The sequence below is a fragment of the Bufo gargarizans genome, chromosome 6 (assembly GCF_014858855.1).
Source record: "Bufo gargarizans isolate SCDJY-AF-19 chromosome 6, ASM1485885v1, whole genome shotgun sequence".
NCBI lineage: Eukaryota > Metazoa > Chordata > Amphibia > Anura > Bufonidae > Bufo > Bufo gargarizans.
The window spans coordinates 235,128,478-235,148,299 of record NC_058085.1 but is presented as its reverse complement, the minus strand read 5'-3'; the positions used below and the strand labels follow the sequence as shown (position 1 = coordinate 235,148,299).

General features: G+C 42.6%; 1 protein-coding gene across 4 annotated transcripts in view; it reads left to right on the top strand.

The window, feature by feature from the left end:
* LOC122939795 (gastrula zinc finger protein XlCGF26.1-like) overlaps window positions 1-3,364 on the top strand; it is a 30,184-nt gene extending 26,820 nt beyond the window's left edge. The window contains exon 10 of one of the 4 annotated variants that reach the window (XM_044295932.1): window positions 2,229-3,364. In XM_044295932.1, coding sequence (XP_044151867.1) covers window positions 2,229-3,007 — 779 coding nt within the window. In that variant the 3' untranslated portion in view covers window positions 3,008-3,364. Of the gene's footprint in view, window positions 1-1,040; window positions 1,097-2,228 lie in introns of those variants that run through there. The other 3 variants (XM_044295933.1, XM_044295934.1, XM_044295935.1) reach the window with 3 other exon arrangements.
* The last annotated feature ends 16,458 nt before the right edge of the window (window positions 3,365-19,822 follow it).

Here is a 19,822-nt window from a genome sequence, read left to right as displayed (position 1 = left end):
TACATGGGACTGAATGTTGAGGGGTAATGTAATTTTCATGGGGCTGCATGTTTGAGGTGGCTGGGGAGGGGGTGATTTTATTTACATGGGACTGTATGTTGAAAGTGACTGGGGGAGGAAGTGATGTTATTTACATGGGACTGAATATTGAGGGGGTGATATTTACATGGGACTGTAAGTTGAAGGCGGCTGGGGAGGGGGTTATGTTCTTTACATGAGACTGTATGTTGAAGGCGGCTGGGGAGAGGGTAATGTTATTTACGTGGGAGTGTATACTGAGGGGGCAGGAGAGATGGTGTGATGTTATTTACATGGGTCTGTATTTTAGAGGGGGCTGTAGAGAGAAAGGGATGTTATTTACATGGGACTGTATATTGGAGGGGGCTGGAGAGATGGTGTGATGGTATTTACATGGCACTCTATGGCAGAGAAAGGAAATAATGTTATTTATATGGGACTGTATCGTGGAGGGGCTGAGGAATTATAATTTTTGAGGACAGTAAACGGAGGAATATAACTACAGTGGGCACTGCAGGGGGCATTATAAATACTGGGGCACTTCAGGGTGAGCATTATAACAGTATGGGGCATTGTAAATACAGGGTGCACTGTTGGGGCATTTAAAATACAGGAGACATTAGGCGTTCTTATTACTACTGATGGCTCTATAGGAGGGACTTACAGATCCGCATTATTTCTACTAAGAGCACTGTGGGGGCCTTATTACTACTGAGGGGTCTGTAGATAGCTTTATTACCACTGGGAGAACAATAGGGAAGCCTTATTTCTACTAGGGGCTCTGTAAGGGCATTATTAATACTGGACGGCTCTACAACTAATGGGGGCACTCTTGGGAAACATTATCACAGGGGGTATTGTAGGGGGCAGTATTACTAATGAGGGCATTCTAGAAAGAAATTACTATTGGTGGGACTATGAGGAGCACTATTACTATGGAGGGCACTCATTTTTCTTCAGCATAGTATTTGGGGGTATAGAAAAATGAGGAAGCTAAGATGTCTGTGTGTCACACTCTGCAGAGACGAGGCGGCTGAGAGAAGTTGTCCAGACCGAATGGAGAAGATGATCACAGGGAAGATCTACATCAGAGGAGACGTCACCTGGGAGGAACTGGATGTGAGAGGTACGTGCTGCTGTATAACTATAGTGGGCTTAGGGGTTGGTTGGTCAACTTAGAGAATTGGGCCATATGTATTGGGGCTTTGGCCCCGGATCTTTTGAGACCCTAGCAACGCCCCTGCAGTTGTCAGCTCGAGCAGTGTAAATTACCACAATGCGCTTCAGATGTGCATGATGCTCTTCTGCTCCTGAGCCCTGTTGTATGTCCAAGCAAAAGATTAAGGCCTCATGTAGGGTGTTTATAAAACCAGGAAGCACATCACAATAATAAGAGGGCTGACTTCTCACACTAGCACACAATAGGTACGAGGTATTGGGTACTTAAATGGTACATCTGTGGAAAAATAGCAATTTTTACTTTGCTGTGCATACATTTTTGCAAAACGTCTGTGGGGTCAAAATGCTCACAACACCACTTGGTACATTCTACGAGGGATGTGGTTTCTAAAATGGGGTCATTTCTGAGTTGTTGTTTTTTTTTTAACTTCACCTCAGAGCCTGTGCTGTTTTCTTCCAGAGCTGCATAAATCCCGCTCCACTTTGCTAAAGCCTGGCATAGCACATAACTGATGTGCAATGTCAGACTTTAGTGGAAAGGGTGCAGGCAGAAACATTGATCTGCTGTGCACAGTTCATGCTCACTTTGCCCTTCTAAAAGCTGCACCAATGTGACATGCAAGGCTATTAGCAATGCTGAGCGAGTTCAGGCAGAAGCTCTGTATAGCACAACTCTGCTCCTGCCTGTGCCCGTTCCTGACATAGAACGTCGGTGATGTGCTATGTTAGGCTTTAACAGAGCGGAGTTAGAACAGGCACGAGCAGTGATGTGTACATTGCTCACTGCAGCCACACTGTGGAATTCTTATACCATACACCACTGTCATGTCAGTGTATAAATTCCAAAGCACTAAGTATATTACAAATATTCATTTTATGACATTTGCAATAGGTTTTAATAAAGTATATTAGAATGTTTAGGTATACTTTTATTAATAATATACATCTGTATGCCAGAATTGTATCATTTATTCATTTATTATGCAATAGAAACATTTATATTTTCATATATTTCATATTTTCATCTTTAGCAGAGGCAAATGACAGCAAGAGTACCTCAGACGAACATCCGGCATTGTCTCCTCCTTGTGACATAGATGTCATCAACATCAAAGAAGATCTCCAAGATGAAATCCCCATTACCCCAGATATGTATCCCATATTTCACAGTCCTGAAATGTCATCCACTTCCCCTGAACAACATGTCCGCTTTCCTAATACCTCCGATAGTATTCCACACCATAGGCCATTTAGACACTATAAGATATTTCCTTGTTCTGAATGTGGCAAGTGTTTTAACTGGAATGCCGAACTTGTCAGACATCAACGAATTCACACAGGGGAGAAACCATATCCATGTCCTGAGTGTGGCAAGTGTTTTGCTCGTAAATCAACTCTTTTTAGACACCAGAAGAGTCACACTGGTGAGAAACCATATCTCTGCTGTGAATGTGGCAAATATTTCACCCGAAACGCGAACCTTCTTTTACATCAGAGAATCCACACAGGCGAGAAACCATTTTCATGTACTGAGTGCGGGAAACGGTTTTCTCAAAAATCCTATCTCATTGCTCATCAGAAAACTCACACTGATGAGAAGCCTTATTTATGTGCTGAATGTGGAAAGAGGTTTTCACAAAAGTCCTGTCTTCTCCTGCATCGAAGAATACACACCGGGGAGAAACCATATTCATGTTCAGTATGTGGGAAAAGTTTTGCACGGAAAGGAATCATGCTGAGCCATGAAAGAACGCACTCACAAAGAAAAAGCCAGTTTCATTATTTGAATATAGACCATTATCCTAGTTGAAAGTAACTTTCACAGAGATTGAGATGTTCTTACAATGCTGTCTTCCAGAGTGCTGATTGTTGTGACACTGTTGGTTAAATATTAAATTATTACTTATAAGAATAAATATTAAATGAATCCAATATTACATTACATGGTCAAAAAATAAAGTACAGTAGAAAAAATTCAAATACAGCAATATTATTTTATTCCCTTCACGACTACCCCTGAACATGTGCGGCAGTGTATAGGAGCAACACCGCCTGGGCTTATTAGTGACTGTGGCATTTGAGTGAAAGGACAAACCCTTCGATGTTGTGGCAAGAATGCTGAGCAGTAGTTATGGCCGCAGAGAGCCTAGTGGAGGAGAGCTGTAAAAGCAAAAAAAACTGCAAAGCACCACCTTATTGTAGAAGACCTAAAACAACTCCATTGACAGAAAAAGAAAAAAGTGTTATATTTTTAAATAATAAAATATAACCAAACGTATATATATTTGACATCTCCATAATTTTACTCACCTGCAGAATAAAAGCTAAGGTGTCTTTTAGTGCATAGTGAAAGCTGTAAAAACTAAACCCCAAAAATATAGTGAAATTATGTGTATTTTATCGTGTGTTTTTTTTTTCCATTCCACCCCACAAATATTTTTTTTTATCCATTTATCAATACATTATGTGGTACAGTCGGTGGTGCCGTTAAAAAGCACAACTCGCCCCTGAAAATACAAGCCCCTATTTGTATGTCATGTTACTGATAGTTTCTGAAGACTTAAAATGTAACAAAGGGTTAATCGTAAAATTCCTTAGATCGATTATCATTATGCTGCACTTGCCCCCTTTATTGCCTATGGACTAATTCTGTTCCTGATTGCCCAGCAATAATGAGCATTGATTACACTGAGCTAGCCATTACTAGTCTGCTGTATTCTTCTTTCTTCATTGAAGCTGTTCAGATTCAATAGGCCTGAATACCATTAATAAAGAAATAAGGATACGGCAGATCAGGAATCGTTAGCTCAGTCTAATCCATGGACTGCTATGCTGTGAAACAAGATTAGACCATAGATGGTGAATACGTTAAGTATAGCTGAATCAAAATCAATGTGAAGAATTAACAGTTTGTTGTGTTTGATCTTTTAGACCAGGGATGCTCAACCTGCGGCCCTCCAGCTGTTGCAAAACTACAACTCCCAGCATTCCCTAATAGCTGTAGGCTCTCCAGGCATGCTGGGAATTGTAGTTTGGCAACAGCTGGAGATCCACAGGTTGAGCATCCCTGTTTTAGACGTATGAATAAAAGTAAAGTTTTAAGTCTTTAGAAAGTATCAGTGACATATCAAAGGGAGTGGAGAAAAGTGTCAGAATATCAGTAATTCTCATACATCTATGTCGACTGAATGTTAAAAAAAAAACTCTGGGAAGGTGATAAGGCTTATGGATCCCTTTGGGGTATTTTTTTAGTACTGTATTCTACTTATCAGATGCAATTCAAATGATCACAGCACACATCTATTAACTGTCTTTCTCTGGGTGCTCGCCAGATTCGTTCCCAGCTCCACCTCAGGAACACTTGCATCAATATAGGTATACAATTAGACAGCACTCCAAAACTGGAGGTGAGATAATCAGTGATTTCATCCGGACATAATGGTGTATAATAAATTCAGGCAATGTTTTGGGCTAAATGTAGCCCTTCATCAGGCCTGGTGTATAGGCACAATCGTGTGGATCCCAGCGCCGGTGTCCACACGATTGTGCCTATACACCAGGCCTGATAAATGGGCTACATTTAGCCCGAAATATTGCCTGAATTTATTATAAACCATTATGTCCAGCTGAATAAAAATCACCGATTATCTCACCTTCAGTTTTGGAGTGCTGTCTAATTGTATACCTGTATTCTACTTATCTAGGGGAAAAAATTGGTCTTTATTAAAAGTTTTTAAGGTTTGTTTTCTACAGCTTTCAATTTTACTGCAGCTTCAGGCTTTTGCTTCTCCTGCTCATTGAATTCCATTACAGAACTCTTCTGACAACTCAAAACTGTAAGGGCCCATTCATGCGACTGTATATTTCTGTCCGCATCTGTTCCACAATTTTGAACGGATGCAGACCCATTTATTTCAATGGGGCCGCAAAAGGTGCGGACAGCTCACTGTGTGTTGTCCACATCCGTACTTCTGGTTCTGTGGCCCTACAAAAAATGTAGAACATGTCATATTAGGCATTTCTAGAAGGAGAAAGGCAAACTGATCTGCAAAATGTGGACAGCAAAAACTCATATGGTCATGTGAATGAGCCCTTATCCCTACCTCTAGTTCCCTGACAGGTCATACACACTCATTTAAGCTACTTTTTTTTATCAGTTTAATAAGAATTTAGCTTAATATTCACAGAGGAGAAGGAACAGTGTGCTGATACACTGAAACAAATCTAAACTAAATGTCTGTATTTGTTTTATAAACAGCCTACATGTAATAAAAACGAGCCATAAGTGGCCCAATTTTAGAAACTAGACCCCTCAAGGTATTCAAAACTGATTTGACAAACTTTCCATTTTTTCCAGTAACAAAGCAAGGGTTAACAGCTAAACAAAACTTAATATTTATTACCCTGATCCTGTAGTTTACAGAAACACCCTATATGTGGTCGTAAACTGCTGTCCGGGCACACTGCTGTCACGGCTGAGGATGGGGAAAACCCTCAGCCGTGTGATGGTGGAAGATGGTCGCTGCTTGACCAGGACAACAGGATTAGGGAGCAGGTCACCTACTATCGCGTCCCTAACCTGACCCTAACTCCTAGCTGCATGGGCCGACCTTTAAGGTAGGAGGACCCATGCTCAGGAACCTCGGAGCCCTAACTCACCCTCCGACCGGTCCCTGGACTAGGAGTCAGGGTAAGACAACCTGTTCCTTCAGGATACGGAGGAACAGGAGTCTCACTGACCAAGCTGCAAGGAAGGGAGCACAAATACAACCTATGGCAATGGCAGGTACTTGCCACAAGCATAACACTCACCTGCCACAGACACAAAGTCTGGAACCCATGTGGAAGTACTGACCACAGACAACAGGACTCAGCACACAGCACACAACACACAACACACGGGAACCCAGGACCATAGGTGCAATAAACAAGCATAAAACCAAACACATCTTCAAGACACCAAACGAGATATTATTTTGCTATGACCAGAAGGATGGCCCCACTGGCAGTTGGTAAGTAACCAGGAGGATGTCTCCAGCCAGCATGGCTGAAGCACCCTCTCTGGCTACTGCTTACAACTGAGGCTTTATAGGGCCAAGAGGCCACACCCAACAATCAGACACACCCCGTGACTCACACACACAGAAAGGGAGTTAACCCTTCCAAAACCACAGAAGGGAAAACACAACTTAAAGGGGAAGTGTCCAAACAACGAACACACTGTGGCTGTTGCCGCAAGCAACGACATGGATGGCAACCGTGTCCTGGGAGTCAGCCCAAAGGCCGGGACACTGCCACCACATGTACACAACGACCAAACGTTGCCACGGGCAACCACAGTGAGGGGAAGATGTGAGTGCACACCACACATAACACAGAGTGCACACAGACATACCAAAAGTGCTTACAAACACGCACACAACTCCAAGGGAACCGCACACATAACTGTTGTCCGCGGCAACCGCACTTGAGGCCTACAACATTATGCCTCCCACTGCGGTTGACACTACAACCCAAACCGCGGGCAACTGTATGCGGCTCCCAAGGTGTCACGGCCATAACATGGTTGTGACAACTGCAGGGCGCAGAAGGAAAGGAACACCATATGGTTTTTGGAAGGCAGATTTCACTGGGATAATTTTAAGTTGCCATGTCACATTTGAAGCCCCCCTGATGCACCCCTAGAGTAGAAACTCCCAAAAAGTTACCTCATTTTGGAAACTACACCCCTCATGGTATTCAAAACAGATTTTTACAAACTTTGTTAACTCTTTAGGTGTTCCACAAGAATTAATGGAAAATGGAGATGAAATTTCCGAATTTCACTTTTTGGGCAGATTTTCCATTTTAATCCATTTTTTTCCGCTAACAAAGCAAGGGTTAACAGCCAAACAAAACTCAATATTTATGGCCCTGATTCTGTAGTTTACAGAAACACCCCATGTGTAGTTGTAAACTGCTGTATGGGCACACAGCAGGACGCAGAAGGAAAGGAACGCCATATGGTTTTTGGAAGGCAGATTTCACTAGGATCATTTTAAGTTGCTATGCCACATTTGAAGACTCCTTGATGCACCCCTAGAGTAGAAACTCCACAAAAGTTACCCCATTTTGGAAACTACTGGATAAGGTGCCAGTTTTGTTAGTACAAACCGGATTCCCAAAAAGTTGGGACACTAAACAAATTGTGAATAAAAACTGAATGCAATGATGTGGAGATGGCAAATGTCAATATTTTATTTGTAATAGAACGTAGATGACAGATCAAACGTTTAATCTGAGTAAATGTATCATTTTAAAGGAAAAATAAGTTGATTCAAATTTTCACGGTGTCAACAAATCCCCAAAAAGTTGGGACAAGTAGCAATAAGAGGTTGGAAAAAGTACATTTGAGCATAATGAAGAGCTGGAAGACCAATTAACACTAATTAGGTCAATTGGCAACATGATTGGGTATAAAAAAGAGTTTCTCAGAGTGGCAGTGTCTCTCAGAAGCCAAGATGGGTAGAGGATCACCAATTCCCACAATGTTGCGCAGAAAGATAGTGGAGCAATATCAGAAAGGTGTTACCCAGCGAAAAATTGCAAAGACTTTGCAGCTATCATCATCAACTGTGCATAACATCATCCGAAGACTCAGAGAATCTGGAACAATCTCTGTGCGTAAGGGTCAAGGCCGTAAAACCATACTGGATGCCCGTGATCTCTGGGCCCTTAAACGACACTGCACCACAAACAGGAATGCTACTGTAAAGGAAATCACAGAATGGTCTCAGGAATACTTCCAGAAACCATTGTCAGTGAACACAATCCACCGTTGCCAGCTGAAACTCTACAGTGCAAAGAAGAAGCCATTTCTAAGTAAGATCCACAAGCTCAGGCGGGGCCAGGGATCATTTAAAATGGAGTGTGGCAAAATGGAAGACTGTTCTTTGGTCAGACGAGTCACGATTGGAAGTTCTTTTTGAAAATCTGGGACGCCATGTCATCCGGACCAAAGAGGACAAGGACAACCCAAGTTGTTATCAACGCTCAGTTCAGAAGCCTGCATCTCTGATGGTATGGGGTTGCATGAGTGTGTGTGGCATGGGCAGCTTGCATGTCTGGAAAGGCACCATCAATGCAGAAAAATATATTCAGGTTCTAGAACAACATATGCTCCCATCCAGACATCATCTCTTTCAGGGAAGACCCTGCATTTTTCAACAAGATAATGCCAGACCACATTCTGCATCAATCACAACATCATGGCTGCGTAGGAGAAGGATCCGGGTACTGAAATGGCCAGTCTGCAGTCCAGATCTTTCACCTATAGAGAACATTTGGCGCATCATAAAGAGGAAGGTGCAACAAAGAAGGCCCAAGACAGTTAGAGGCCTGTATTAGACAAGAATGGGAGAGCATTCCTATTTCTAAACTTGAGAAACTGGTCTCCTCGGTCCCCAGACGTCTGTTGAGTGTTGTAAGAAGAACGGGAGATCCCACACAGTGGTGAAAATGGCCTTGTCCCAACTTTTTCGGGATTTGTTGACACCATGAAATTCTGATTCAACATATTTTTCCCTTAAAATTGTAAATTTTCTCAGTTTAAACTTTTGTTCCGTGATTTATGTTCTATTCTGAATAAAATATTAGAAGTTGGCACCTCCACATCATTGCATTCAGTTTTTATTCACGATTTGTATAGTGTCCCAGCTTTTTGGGAATCCAGTTTGTACTATTTTAGGGTACATATGATTTTTGGTTGCTCTATAATATACTTTTTGTGAGGCAAGGTAACAAAAAATAGCTGTTTTGGCACTGCTTTAATTATTAGTTTTTTACAATATTCATATGACAGGTTTGATCATGTGCTGTTTTTATAGAGCAGGTTGTTACAGACGCGACAATACCAAATATGACTTTTTTTGGTTGTTTGTTTCAGTTTTACATAAAGCATTTTTGAAAAAAAATGTTTTTTTTGTGTCTCCATTTTCTGAAAGCAAGTTTTTTGTCACGAGGGTGTCAAGAGCCACGCCTGACTCCGCTGTACCCGGGGTCAGAAGGTCGCAGCGGTTGGCTGCACGCTCTATGTAAGATAGGGATGTTTCCTTATTGTAGCTTTCTGGGTTTGCTTTGCAAACCCTTTTGGCTCACTCAGGGATCCGTAGCTCCTTCTCTCAGCTGTTCCTTGTCCAGCACTCCCAATCCTCCTTATATTCCCCTCTCACACTTCTCTGGTTGCCAGATATAGAGCTTCCTGCCTGGACATCTATTCTGACCCACTGGAGCTGTGTTGCTGCATTCTCTGGTAGTTGATCCAGAACGCTACCCTCCGGATCCCTGTTGGACCTTTGTGGACAATTGTTGTCGTCCACCTGGGTGTTTGTGTTTGTCTGTCCTCTCCCTGGTGTTTCCCTCTTAGTGTCAGTGGTGAGGACTAGCGATCCCACCGGCCCGTTCATTATCTAGGGTTCATTTCAGGGAAAGCCAGGGTTTAGGCACGTGATCGCCGCACGGGTGAGGAACCCGTCTAGGGACGTCAGGGCAGTCAGGTGCCAGCCGCAAGGAGAGTTAGGGGTCACCACCTTTCCCTCTCCCTTGGGCAGGGCTTTCCCTGTTTTCCTCCCTGTTCGTGTTGCCGGTCATTACATTATATCTGGCCCTTATTTTTGTGTAGGTAAAAAAAAAAAAAAAATTTTTTTTTACCTACTTAGAATCCAGTATGGATCAAATTGCTGCTCTGTCCGAACAATTTCATGGCCTGTCTTTGGAGGTGGCAGGATTGAAGGCGTCGGTTCTCCAGCAACAGCAGCAATTACAACAGACCGCAAGTCCAGCGGTTGCTACTGGTAACCAGGTTGTTGCGGAACCCAAGGTCCCTCTCCCTGACAGATTTTCTGGGGGAAGGGACAAGTTTTTGATTTTCCGTGAGGCCTGTAAATTATACTTTAAGCTGCGCCCTTACTCCTCCGGTAATGAAGAACAGCGGGTGGGGGTTGTTATTTCCCTGCTGCAGGGGGACCCGCAGTCCTGGGCGTTCTCTTTACCTACTGATTCTCAGGCGTTTCGGTCAGTGGATGAGTTTTTCGGGGCCTTGGGTCTCATATATGACGACCCTGACCGAGTCGCACTGGCTGAATCAAAATTACGGAGACTCCTACAAGGAGAGCGGCCGGTAGAGGAGTAGTGCTCTGACTTCCGTAGATGGGCTACGGATACCCAATGGAACGACCCGGCTCTCAGGAGTCAGTTCTGCTCTGGGTTATCCGAAAGGGTTAAGGATGCGCTTGCATTGTATGAGACCCCCTTTTCCCTTGATGCAGTTATGTCCCTTTCTATCCGTATAGATAGACGTCTTAGGGACAGGTTGAAAAAACCGGAGCCATTGGTAACCCCTCCCAAGCAGCAGTTAGTCTGTACGGACTTAGACGACCCAATGCAGCTAGGAGGAACTACTCGTCAGGTCCGTCCTCCTGAGGTTCGCCGTAGGCGTGGGGTTTGTTTTTTTTGTGGGGAGAGGGGTCATTTCATTAATGTCTGTCCTTCTTTCCTCAGAAACAAAAAAAACGTCGGAAAACTACTAACCCCAGGCTGTGTGGAGGATGTCAGCCGGGGGGTAATAGTTTCCTCCATACGTACATCACAATTTGTGTTGCCAGCGGTTATTGTTTTTGGTGATAAGACAGAGACTATCTCTTTCTTTCTAGACAGTGGAGCAGGGGTAAATTTGATAGATGCCCATTTTGCCCGCACTATGGGTTTGTCTCTCTGTACACTACAGAGACCTATTCCCATATTTGCTATAGATTCTGCTCCTCTGTCTCAGAGAAATCTCACCCACATTGTTCATAACTTACACCTTCGGGTAGGGGACCACCATAACGAGATGCTCTCATGTTATGTTCTGGAGGGGCTTCCCGCTCCGGTAGTGCTGGGTCTTCCCTGGTTGGTAGCGCACAATCCAGTGGTGGATTGGCAGGCCAGGGAGATATTGGAGTGGAGTGAGCCGTGCAGAGAAAATTGCTTAAATAGCAATTGCTTAGTCGCCTCCATAGCTACCCTACCTACTTTTGTTTCGGACTTTGAGGACGTTTTTTCTGAAAAGGGTTGTCAGAGGTTACCACCTCATCGTCCTTATGATTGCCCGGTTAACCTTATTCCTGGCGCAAAATTACCCAAGACCAGGTTATATAATCTTTCAGGTCCAGAGAGACAAGCCATGAAGGATTATATCTCCGAGAGTTTGGCTAAGGGACACATCAGACCCTCTTCTTCACCCGTGGCTGCAGGGTTTTTCTTCATTAAAAAGAAAGATGGGGGCCTGCGTCCTTGCCTAGATTTTCGTGAATTAAATCGGATAACCATCCGAGACCCATACCCTCTTCCTCTCATTCCTGACCTGTTTAACCAGGTGGTTAAACAGGTCAGGAATGGTTCTCCAAACTCGATCTTAGGGGGGCCTACAATCTGATTCGTATTAAAGAGGGGGATGAGTGGAAAACAGCTTTTAACACACCTGAGGGGCATTATGAAAATCTAGTTATGCCTTTTGGCCTGACCAATGCTCCTGCCGTCTTCCAACATTTCGTTAATGACATTTTTAGTCATCTAATCGGCAGGTTTGTGGTAATATACCTAGATGATATCTTAATTTATTCGTCTGATCTGAGAACACATGAGGAGCATGTCAGACAAGTACTACAGGTCCTACGGACGAATGAATTATATGCTAAAATTGAAAAATGTGTTTTTGCCGTTCAGGAGATACAATTCCTAGGTTATTATTTATCTGCGTCAGGTTTCCGTATGGATCCTAGGAAGGTCCAGGCAGTTTTAGATTGGGATCTTCCTGAGAACCTCAAAGCATTACAACGGTTCTTGGGCTTCGCAAATTTCTATAGGAAATTCATTAAAAATTATTCGGTGATCGTAAAACCCCTTACTGACATGACTAGGAAGGGGACTGATTTTTCTAAATGGTCTGACGCCGCTAAAGTTGCTTTTTCCTCTCTAAAAGAGAGGTTTACCTCAGCACCTGTACTAGTCCAACCTGATGTCTCTCAGCCTTTTATTGTTGAAGTCGATCCATCAGAGGTGGGAGTGGGGGCTGTACTGTCTCAGGGTCCGTCTCCTGGCAAATGGCGTCCTTGTGCTTTCTTTTCTAAAAAACTATCTGCAGCAGAACAGAACTACGATATTGGCAATAGGGAACTGTTAGCTATTAAACTTGCGTTTGAGGAGTGGCGTCACTTCTTAGAGGGGGCAGTCCACCCCGTCACTGTGTTTACAGACCACAAAAATCTGCTGTACCTCGAATCAGCTAAGCGTCTCACCCCTAGACAGGCTAGGTGGTCGCTATTTTTTACCAGGTTTAACTTTGTGATTACCTATCGTCCTGGGGCAAAGAATACCATGGCTGATGCACTATCTTGTTGTTTCCCTGGAGGGGGTAATGTGAGTGATCCGGTGCCCATTCTTCAAAGAGGAGTGGTTGTCTCTGCGGTACACTCTGCTTTGGAGGGGAAGGTGTTAGAGGCCCAGGGGGACGCCCCGGTCTCTTGCCCCTCAGAGAAATTGTTTGTACCGTTGAACCTACGTCTCAAATTATTAAAGGAACATCATAATTCGGCACTTGCTGGGCACCCGGGTGGTAAAGCAACCTTGGAGCTATTGTCTCGTCGTTTTTGGTGGCCAAGGTTGCGTCAGGATGTATTGGATTTTGTGTCTTCTTGTTCTACCTGTGCGCGCACAAAAGTTTCACATGCACGTCCTGCAGGGTCTCTATTACCACTCGTCATTCCCAATAGACCATGGACACATCTGTCTATGGATTTTATCACTGACTTACCTTTGTCTGCAGGTAAAACAGTTATTTTGGTAGTAGTGGACAGGTTTAGCAAAATGGCACACTTCATTGCGTTACCCGCACTACCTAATGCTAAAACTCTTGCTCAGGTATTCGTCAGTGAGATCGTGAAGCTTCACGGGGTCCCCTCCGATATTGTTTCGGATCGGGGAACCCAGTTTATTTCTAAATTTTGGAAAGCTTTTTGTTCCCGTTTGGGGGTTCACTTGTCCTTTTCCTCAGCTTTCCATCCTCAGTCGAATGGACAGACTGAGCATACCAACCAAAACCTGGAGACATATCTAAGATGTTTTGTGTCTGAAAACCAAGAGTTGTGGTCGTCATATTTACCCTTAGCTGAGTTTGCCATAAATAATCGCCGTCAGGAATCCACTGGCAAGTCACCATTTCTTGGTGCATATGGTTTTCATCCCCAATTTTGTACTTTCAAAGAGGGGGGGTCTTCTGGGGTTCCCGAAGAGGAACGGTTTTCGTCATCTCTTTCATCGGTATGGCAGAAGGTGCAAGCTAACTTGAAAAATATGGGAGGTAAATACAAATGCATGGCTGATAAGAGACGGTCGCCAGGTCCGGACCTAGGAGTGAATGACTATGTGTGGTTATCTACTAGGAATATCAAATTGAAGGTTCCCTCTTGGAAACTGGGTCCTAGGTTTATTGGTCCGTACAAGATTGTAGCCATCATCAACCCCGTGGCTTTTCGCCTGGAGTTGCCTCAGACTTTTAAAATCCATAATGTCTTTCATAAGTCGTTACTCAAAAAATATGTTCCACCTCTAGAACCGTCACCGCTGCCACCCCCTCCTGTTGTCGTGGATGGTAATTTAGAATTTCAGATATCCAAAATTATTAATTCTCGTCGGGTCCGCCGCTCTCTCCAATATCTGGTGCACTGGAGAGTCTACGGTCCCGAGGAAAGAATGTGGGTTCCTGCGTCTGAGGTAAACGCCGACAGGCTAGTTCGGATTTTTCATGCCTCTCATCCTGAGAGACCTGGTCCTGAGTGTCCAGAGGCCCCTCGTAGAGAGGGGGGTACTGTCACGAGGGTGTCAAGAGCCACGCCTGACTCCGTTGTACCCGGGGTCAGAAGGTCGCAGCGGTTGGCTGCACGCTCTATGTAAGATAGGGATGTTTCCTTATTGTAGCTTTCTGGGTTTGCTTTGCAAACCCTTTTGGCTCACTCAGGGATCCGTAGCTCCTTCTCTCAGCTGTTCCTTGTCCAGCACTCCCAATCCTCCTTATATTCCCCTCTCACACTTCTCTGGTTGCCAGATATAGAGCTTCCTGCCTGGACATCTATTCTGACCCACTGGAGCTGTGTTGCTGCACTCTCTGGTAGTTGATCCAGAACGCTACCCTCCGGATCCCTGTTGGACCTTTGTGGACAATTGTTGTCGTCCACCTGGGTGTTTGTGTTTGTCTGTGTTTGTCTGTCCTCTCCCTGGTGTTTCCCTCTTAGTGTCAGTGGTGAGGACTAGCGATCCCACCGGCCCGTTCATTATCTAGGGTTCATTTCAGGGAAAGCCAGGGTTTAGGCACGTGATCGCCGCACGGGTGAGGAACCCGTCTAGGGACGTCAGGGCAGTCAGGTGCCAGCCGCAAGGAGAGTTAGGGGTCACCACCTTTCCCTCTCCCTTGGGCAGGGCTTTCCCTGTTTTCCTCCCTGTGCGTGTTGCCGGTCATTACATTTTTTTTGTTTTTTGGGCAACTGTCTTTTATTTTTTATTCTCTTTATTGAATTGAGAATCTTTCATATAGTCGGTATATTATAAGCATATTGGGGCTCATTGGGGCTATTATAAGCATGTAGGGGCTCATTTTTTTGGTATGAGATGACGGTTTGATTGGTAATATTTTAGGGTGCATATGACTTTTTGATCGCTTGGTATTATACTTTTTGTGATGTAAGGTGACAAAAATGTTTTTTTTTTTACACCGTCTTTATTTTTTACGGTGTTCATCTGAGGGATTAGGCCATGTGATATGTTTATAAAACCAGTCGATACGGACGCGGCGATACCTAATATGTCAAACTTTTACAATTTTTTTTACTTAATTTGGGAAAAAAGACGTTTTTGTTTATTTTTACTTAAAACTTTTAATTTTTGGGGGGAAACTTTATTTTTTCAACTTTTTTTTCACTTTATTTTTTGTCCCCAACTTTTGGGGGTCTAATCCCCTTTACAATGCATTCCAATACTTCTGTATTGGAATGCATTGGCTGTATGAGTAATACAGTGTGTATTACTCATACAGCTTCCTGCCTGTGAGATCCAGGGGGCTGGATCTCACAGGCTCGTCACCGGAAGGCAGCGCTGATGCCTAAGGAAGGCATTGCGCTGCCTTCCATGCCATCGGGTCCCCCCTACAGCCGCACGGGGACCTGATGGCAGGACCGCCTGCCACAGAAACTTGTAAAAGCTGCAAACCGCAGGTCTGAATTGAGGGGTTAGATCATGTGATATTTTTATACAGAAGGTTGTTACGGACATGGCAATACCTAATATGTATACTTTATTTATTTAAGTTTTATACAATAAATGCATTTTTGAAACAAAAAAAATCATGTTTTAGTGTCTCCATATTCTGAGAGCCATATTTTTTATTTTTTTTTGGGCGATTGTCTTAGGTAGAGTCTAATTTTTTGCGGGATGATTTGACTGTGTGATTGGTATGATTTGGGGGTACGTATGACTTTTTGATTGCTTGGTATTACACTTTTTGTGATGTAAGGTGCCAAAAAATAGCTTTTTTACACCCTTCTTTTTTATAAATTTTTTTTATACGGTGTTCACCTGAGGAGTTCATGTGGTATTTTTATACAGCAGGTTGTTACGGATGCGCGATGCCTAATATGTATCCTTTTTTAATTTGTTTTACACATTAACAGCATTTTTTAGACAAAAAAATCATGTTTTAGTGTCTTCATATTCTGAGAGCCAAAGTTTTTTATTTTTTTCCGACTGTTTTATTTAGGGAACACACCAAAAATTAGCACCAAACACATGTATATATATATAAACATGAAAGAGTCTTTATTTAACATACATTAATTTAACATGTATAAAAAATGTTTTATGTAAAAGCTAATTTTTTGCGGGATGAGGTGACAGTTTGATTGGTACTATTTTGGGGGGCATACGCCTTTTTGATTGCTTGGTGTTGCACTTTTTGTCATGTAATGTGACAAAAATGGCTTTTTTTTACCCATTTTTTTTTTAAGCTGTTCATCTGAGTGGTTAGGTCATGTGATATTTTGGTTGTTACGGACATGCCGATACCTAATATGTATACTTTATATTTTTTTTTCACTTCAGCACAATAATAGCAGTTTTGAAGCAAAAAATCATATTTTAGTGTCTCCATAGTCTGAGAGCCATAGCTTTTTTATTTTTTGACCGATTCTCTTAGGTTGGGTCTCATTTTCTGCGGGATGAGTTGACAATTTGATTGGTACTATTTTGGTGGGCATACTCCTTTTTGATCGCTTGGTGTTGCATTTTTTGTGATGTAAGGTGACGAAAAAATTATAGTTTTAGCGCAGCTTTTATTCTTTTTTTTTCCAGTCTTCAGGTGAGGGGGTGGGTCGTTACGGAGGCGGCAATACCCAATATGTCTGTTTTTCTTTTTTTTTTTACAATTTTATGTGTTTTATTTAGGGATTTTTTTTTTTTACTTGAAACTTATTTTTTTTATTATGAAAAACAATTTTTTTACTTTTTATTTTTGGCCCACTCTGGGAATTCAACTTCTGGGGTCTGATCCCCTCTGCAATGCATTACAATACAAACTGTATTATAATGCATTGTCTGATAGCTTTTATGCTGACAGCCTGCCTGTGAGACCCAGCTTAAGGGCTGGATCTCACAGGCTTCTGTAAAAGGCAAGCTCCGATGCCTATGGAAGGCATCGGGCATGCCTTCTCTGGTATTGGGTCCCACCACTGCAATGCAGTGCGGGGACCTGATGGGGAAGCAGAGGGCACCCATACCCTCCGCAAACCCTCTGTATGCCGAAGCTTTAACCGTGGCATACAAGTGGTTAACACGCCAGCATTGGTGCTGGCGTATGCAGCAGGGTCCGGCTGTCAGTGACTGCCAGGTCAGTACCACTGATTGGGCAGGCGCAGCTCCTGCAACCGCCCGATCAGCCCCACGTACATGTACGGCGTTGGTCCTTAACCCCTTAAGGACTTATGACGTACCGGTATGGCATGTTTCCCGAGTCCTTAAGGACCCATGACGTACAGGTACGTCATAACTTTAAAACTAGATTGCAGCGCGGCGGAGGTTACTAGGAACAGGATGTCCGCTGAAATCATTCAGCGAGCATCCTGTCACAACGCCGGGGGGGTCATGTGACCCCCCCCGTATCGGCGATCGCGGCAAACCGCAGGTCAATTCAGACCTGTGGTTTGCGGCGGCGATGCCATCGGGTCCCCATGCTGCTGTAGGGGGGACCCGATGGTATGGAAGGCAGCGCGATGCCTAAGGAAGAGGCATCGCGCTGCCTTCCGGTGACGAGCCTGTGAGATCGAGCCCCCTGGATCTCACAGGCCGGAAGCTGTATGAGTAATATACACAGTATTACTCATACAACTAATGCATTCAAATACAGAAGTATTGGAATGCATTGTAAAGGATTAGACCCCCAAAAGTTCAAGTCCCAAAGTGGGAAAAAAAAATAAAGTGAAAAAAAATAAAACAAAAATGTAATTTTCCCCAAATAAAGTTAAAAAAAATTGGGGAAAAATTAATAGGGGGGGAAAAAAGTATGCATATTAGGTATCGCCGCGTCCGGCTCTATAAACATATCACATGACCTAACCCCTCAGATGAACACCGTAAAAAATAAAAACTATGCTAAATAAACCATTTTTTTGTCACCTTACATCACAAAAACTACAACAGTAAGCGATCAAAAAAGGCATTTGCCCACCAAAATAGTACCAATCTAACTGTCACCTTATCCCGCAAAAAATTAGCCCCTACCTGAGACAATCGCCCAAAAAATTAAAAAAATATGGCTCAGAATATGGAGACACTAAAACTAATCATTTTTTTTATTTTAAAAAAGCTGTTATTGTGTAAAACGTACATAAATAAAAAAAAGTATACATACTAGGTATCTCCGCGTCCGTTTCGACCGGCTCTACGGCTCTTATAAATATATCACATGACCTAACCCCTCAGATAAACACAGTAAAAAAATATTAAATTAAAACTGTGCTAAATAAACCATTTTTGGGCACCTTACATCACAAAAAGTGTAATGGCAAGCGATCAAAAAGTCGCACACACCCCAAAATAGTGCCAATAAAACCGTCATTTCATCCCGCAAAAATCATACCCTACCCAAGGTAATCGCCCCAAAACTGAAAATATTATAGCTCTCAGACTATGGAAACACTAAAACATGATTTTTTTTTGCTTAAAAAAATGAAACCATTGTGTAAAACATACATAAATAAAAAATAAGTATACATATTAGGTATAGAAGCGTCTGTAATAACTTGCTCTATAAAAATATCACATGACCTAACCCCTCAGGTGAATACCGTAAAAAAATAAAAACGGTTTAAAAAAAGCTATTTTTTGTCACCTTACATCACAAAAAGTGTAATAGCAAGAGATTAAAAAGTCACACGCACCCCAAAATAGTGCCAATAAAACCATTATCTCATCCCACAAAAATCATACCCTACCCAAGGTAATCGCCTAAAAACTGAAAAAATTATGGCTCTCAAACTATGGAAACACTAAAACATAATTTTTTTGGGTTCAAAAATGAAATTATTGCGTAAAACTTACATAAATAAAAAAAGTATACATATTAGGTATCGCCGCGTTCGTATCGACCGGCTCTATAAAAATATCACATGACCTAACCCCTCAGGTGAACATCGTAAAAAATAAAAAAAACTGTGCTAAATAAATGATTTTTTGTCACCTTAAATCACAAAAAGTGTAATGGCAAGCGATCAAAAAGTCACACACACCCCAAAATAGTGCCAATAAAACCGTCATTTCATCCCGCAAAAATCATACCCTACCCAAGGTAATCGCCCAAAAACTGAAAAAATTATGGCTCTCAGACTATGGAAACACTAAAACATGATTTTTTTTTGCTTCAAAACTTACATAAATCAAAAGTAAACATATTAGGTATCGCCACATCCGTGACAACCTGGTCTATAAAAATATCACATGATCTAACCTGCCAGATGAATGTTGTAAATAACAAAAGATAAAAACGGTGCCAAAACAGCTATTTCTTGTTACCTTGCCTCACAAAACGTGTAATATAGAGCAACCAAAAATCATATGTACCCTAAACTAGTACCAACAATACTGCCACCCTATCCCGTAGTTTCTAAAATGGGGTCACTTTTTGGGAGTTTCTACTTTAGGGGTGCATCGGGGGGCTTCAAATGGGACATGGTGTAAAAAAAAAAACTGTCCAGCAAAATCTGCCTTCCAAAAACCGTATGGCATTACTTTCCTTCTGCGCCCCCTGCCGTGTGCCCGTACAGCAGTTTGCAACCACATATGGGGTGTTTCTGTAAACTACAGAATCAGGGTCATAAATGTTGAGTTTTTTTGGGCTGTTAACCCTTGTTTTGTTACTGGGGAAAATGGATTAAAATGGAAAATTTGCCCAAAAATTGAAATTCTGAAATTTCATCTCCATTTGCCAATAACTTTTGTGGAACACCTAAAGGGTTAACAACGTTTGTAAAATCAGTTTTGAATACCTTGAGGGGTGTAGTTTCTTAGA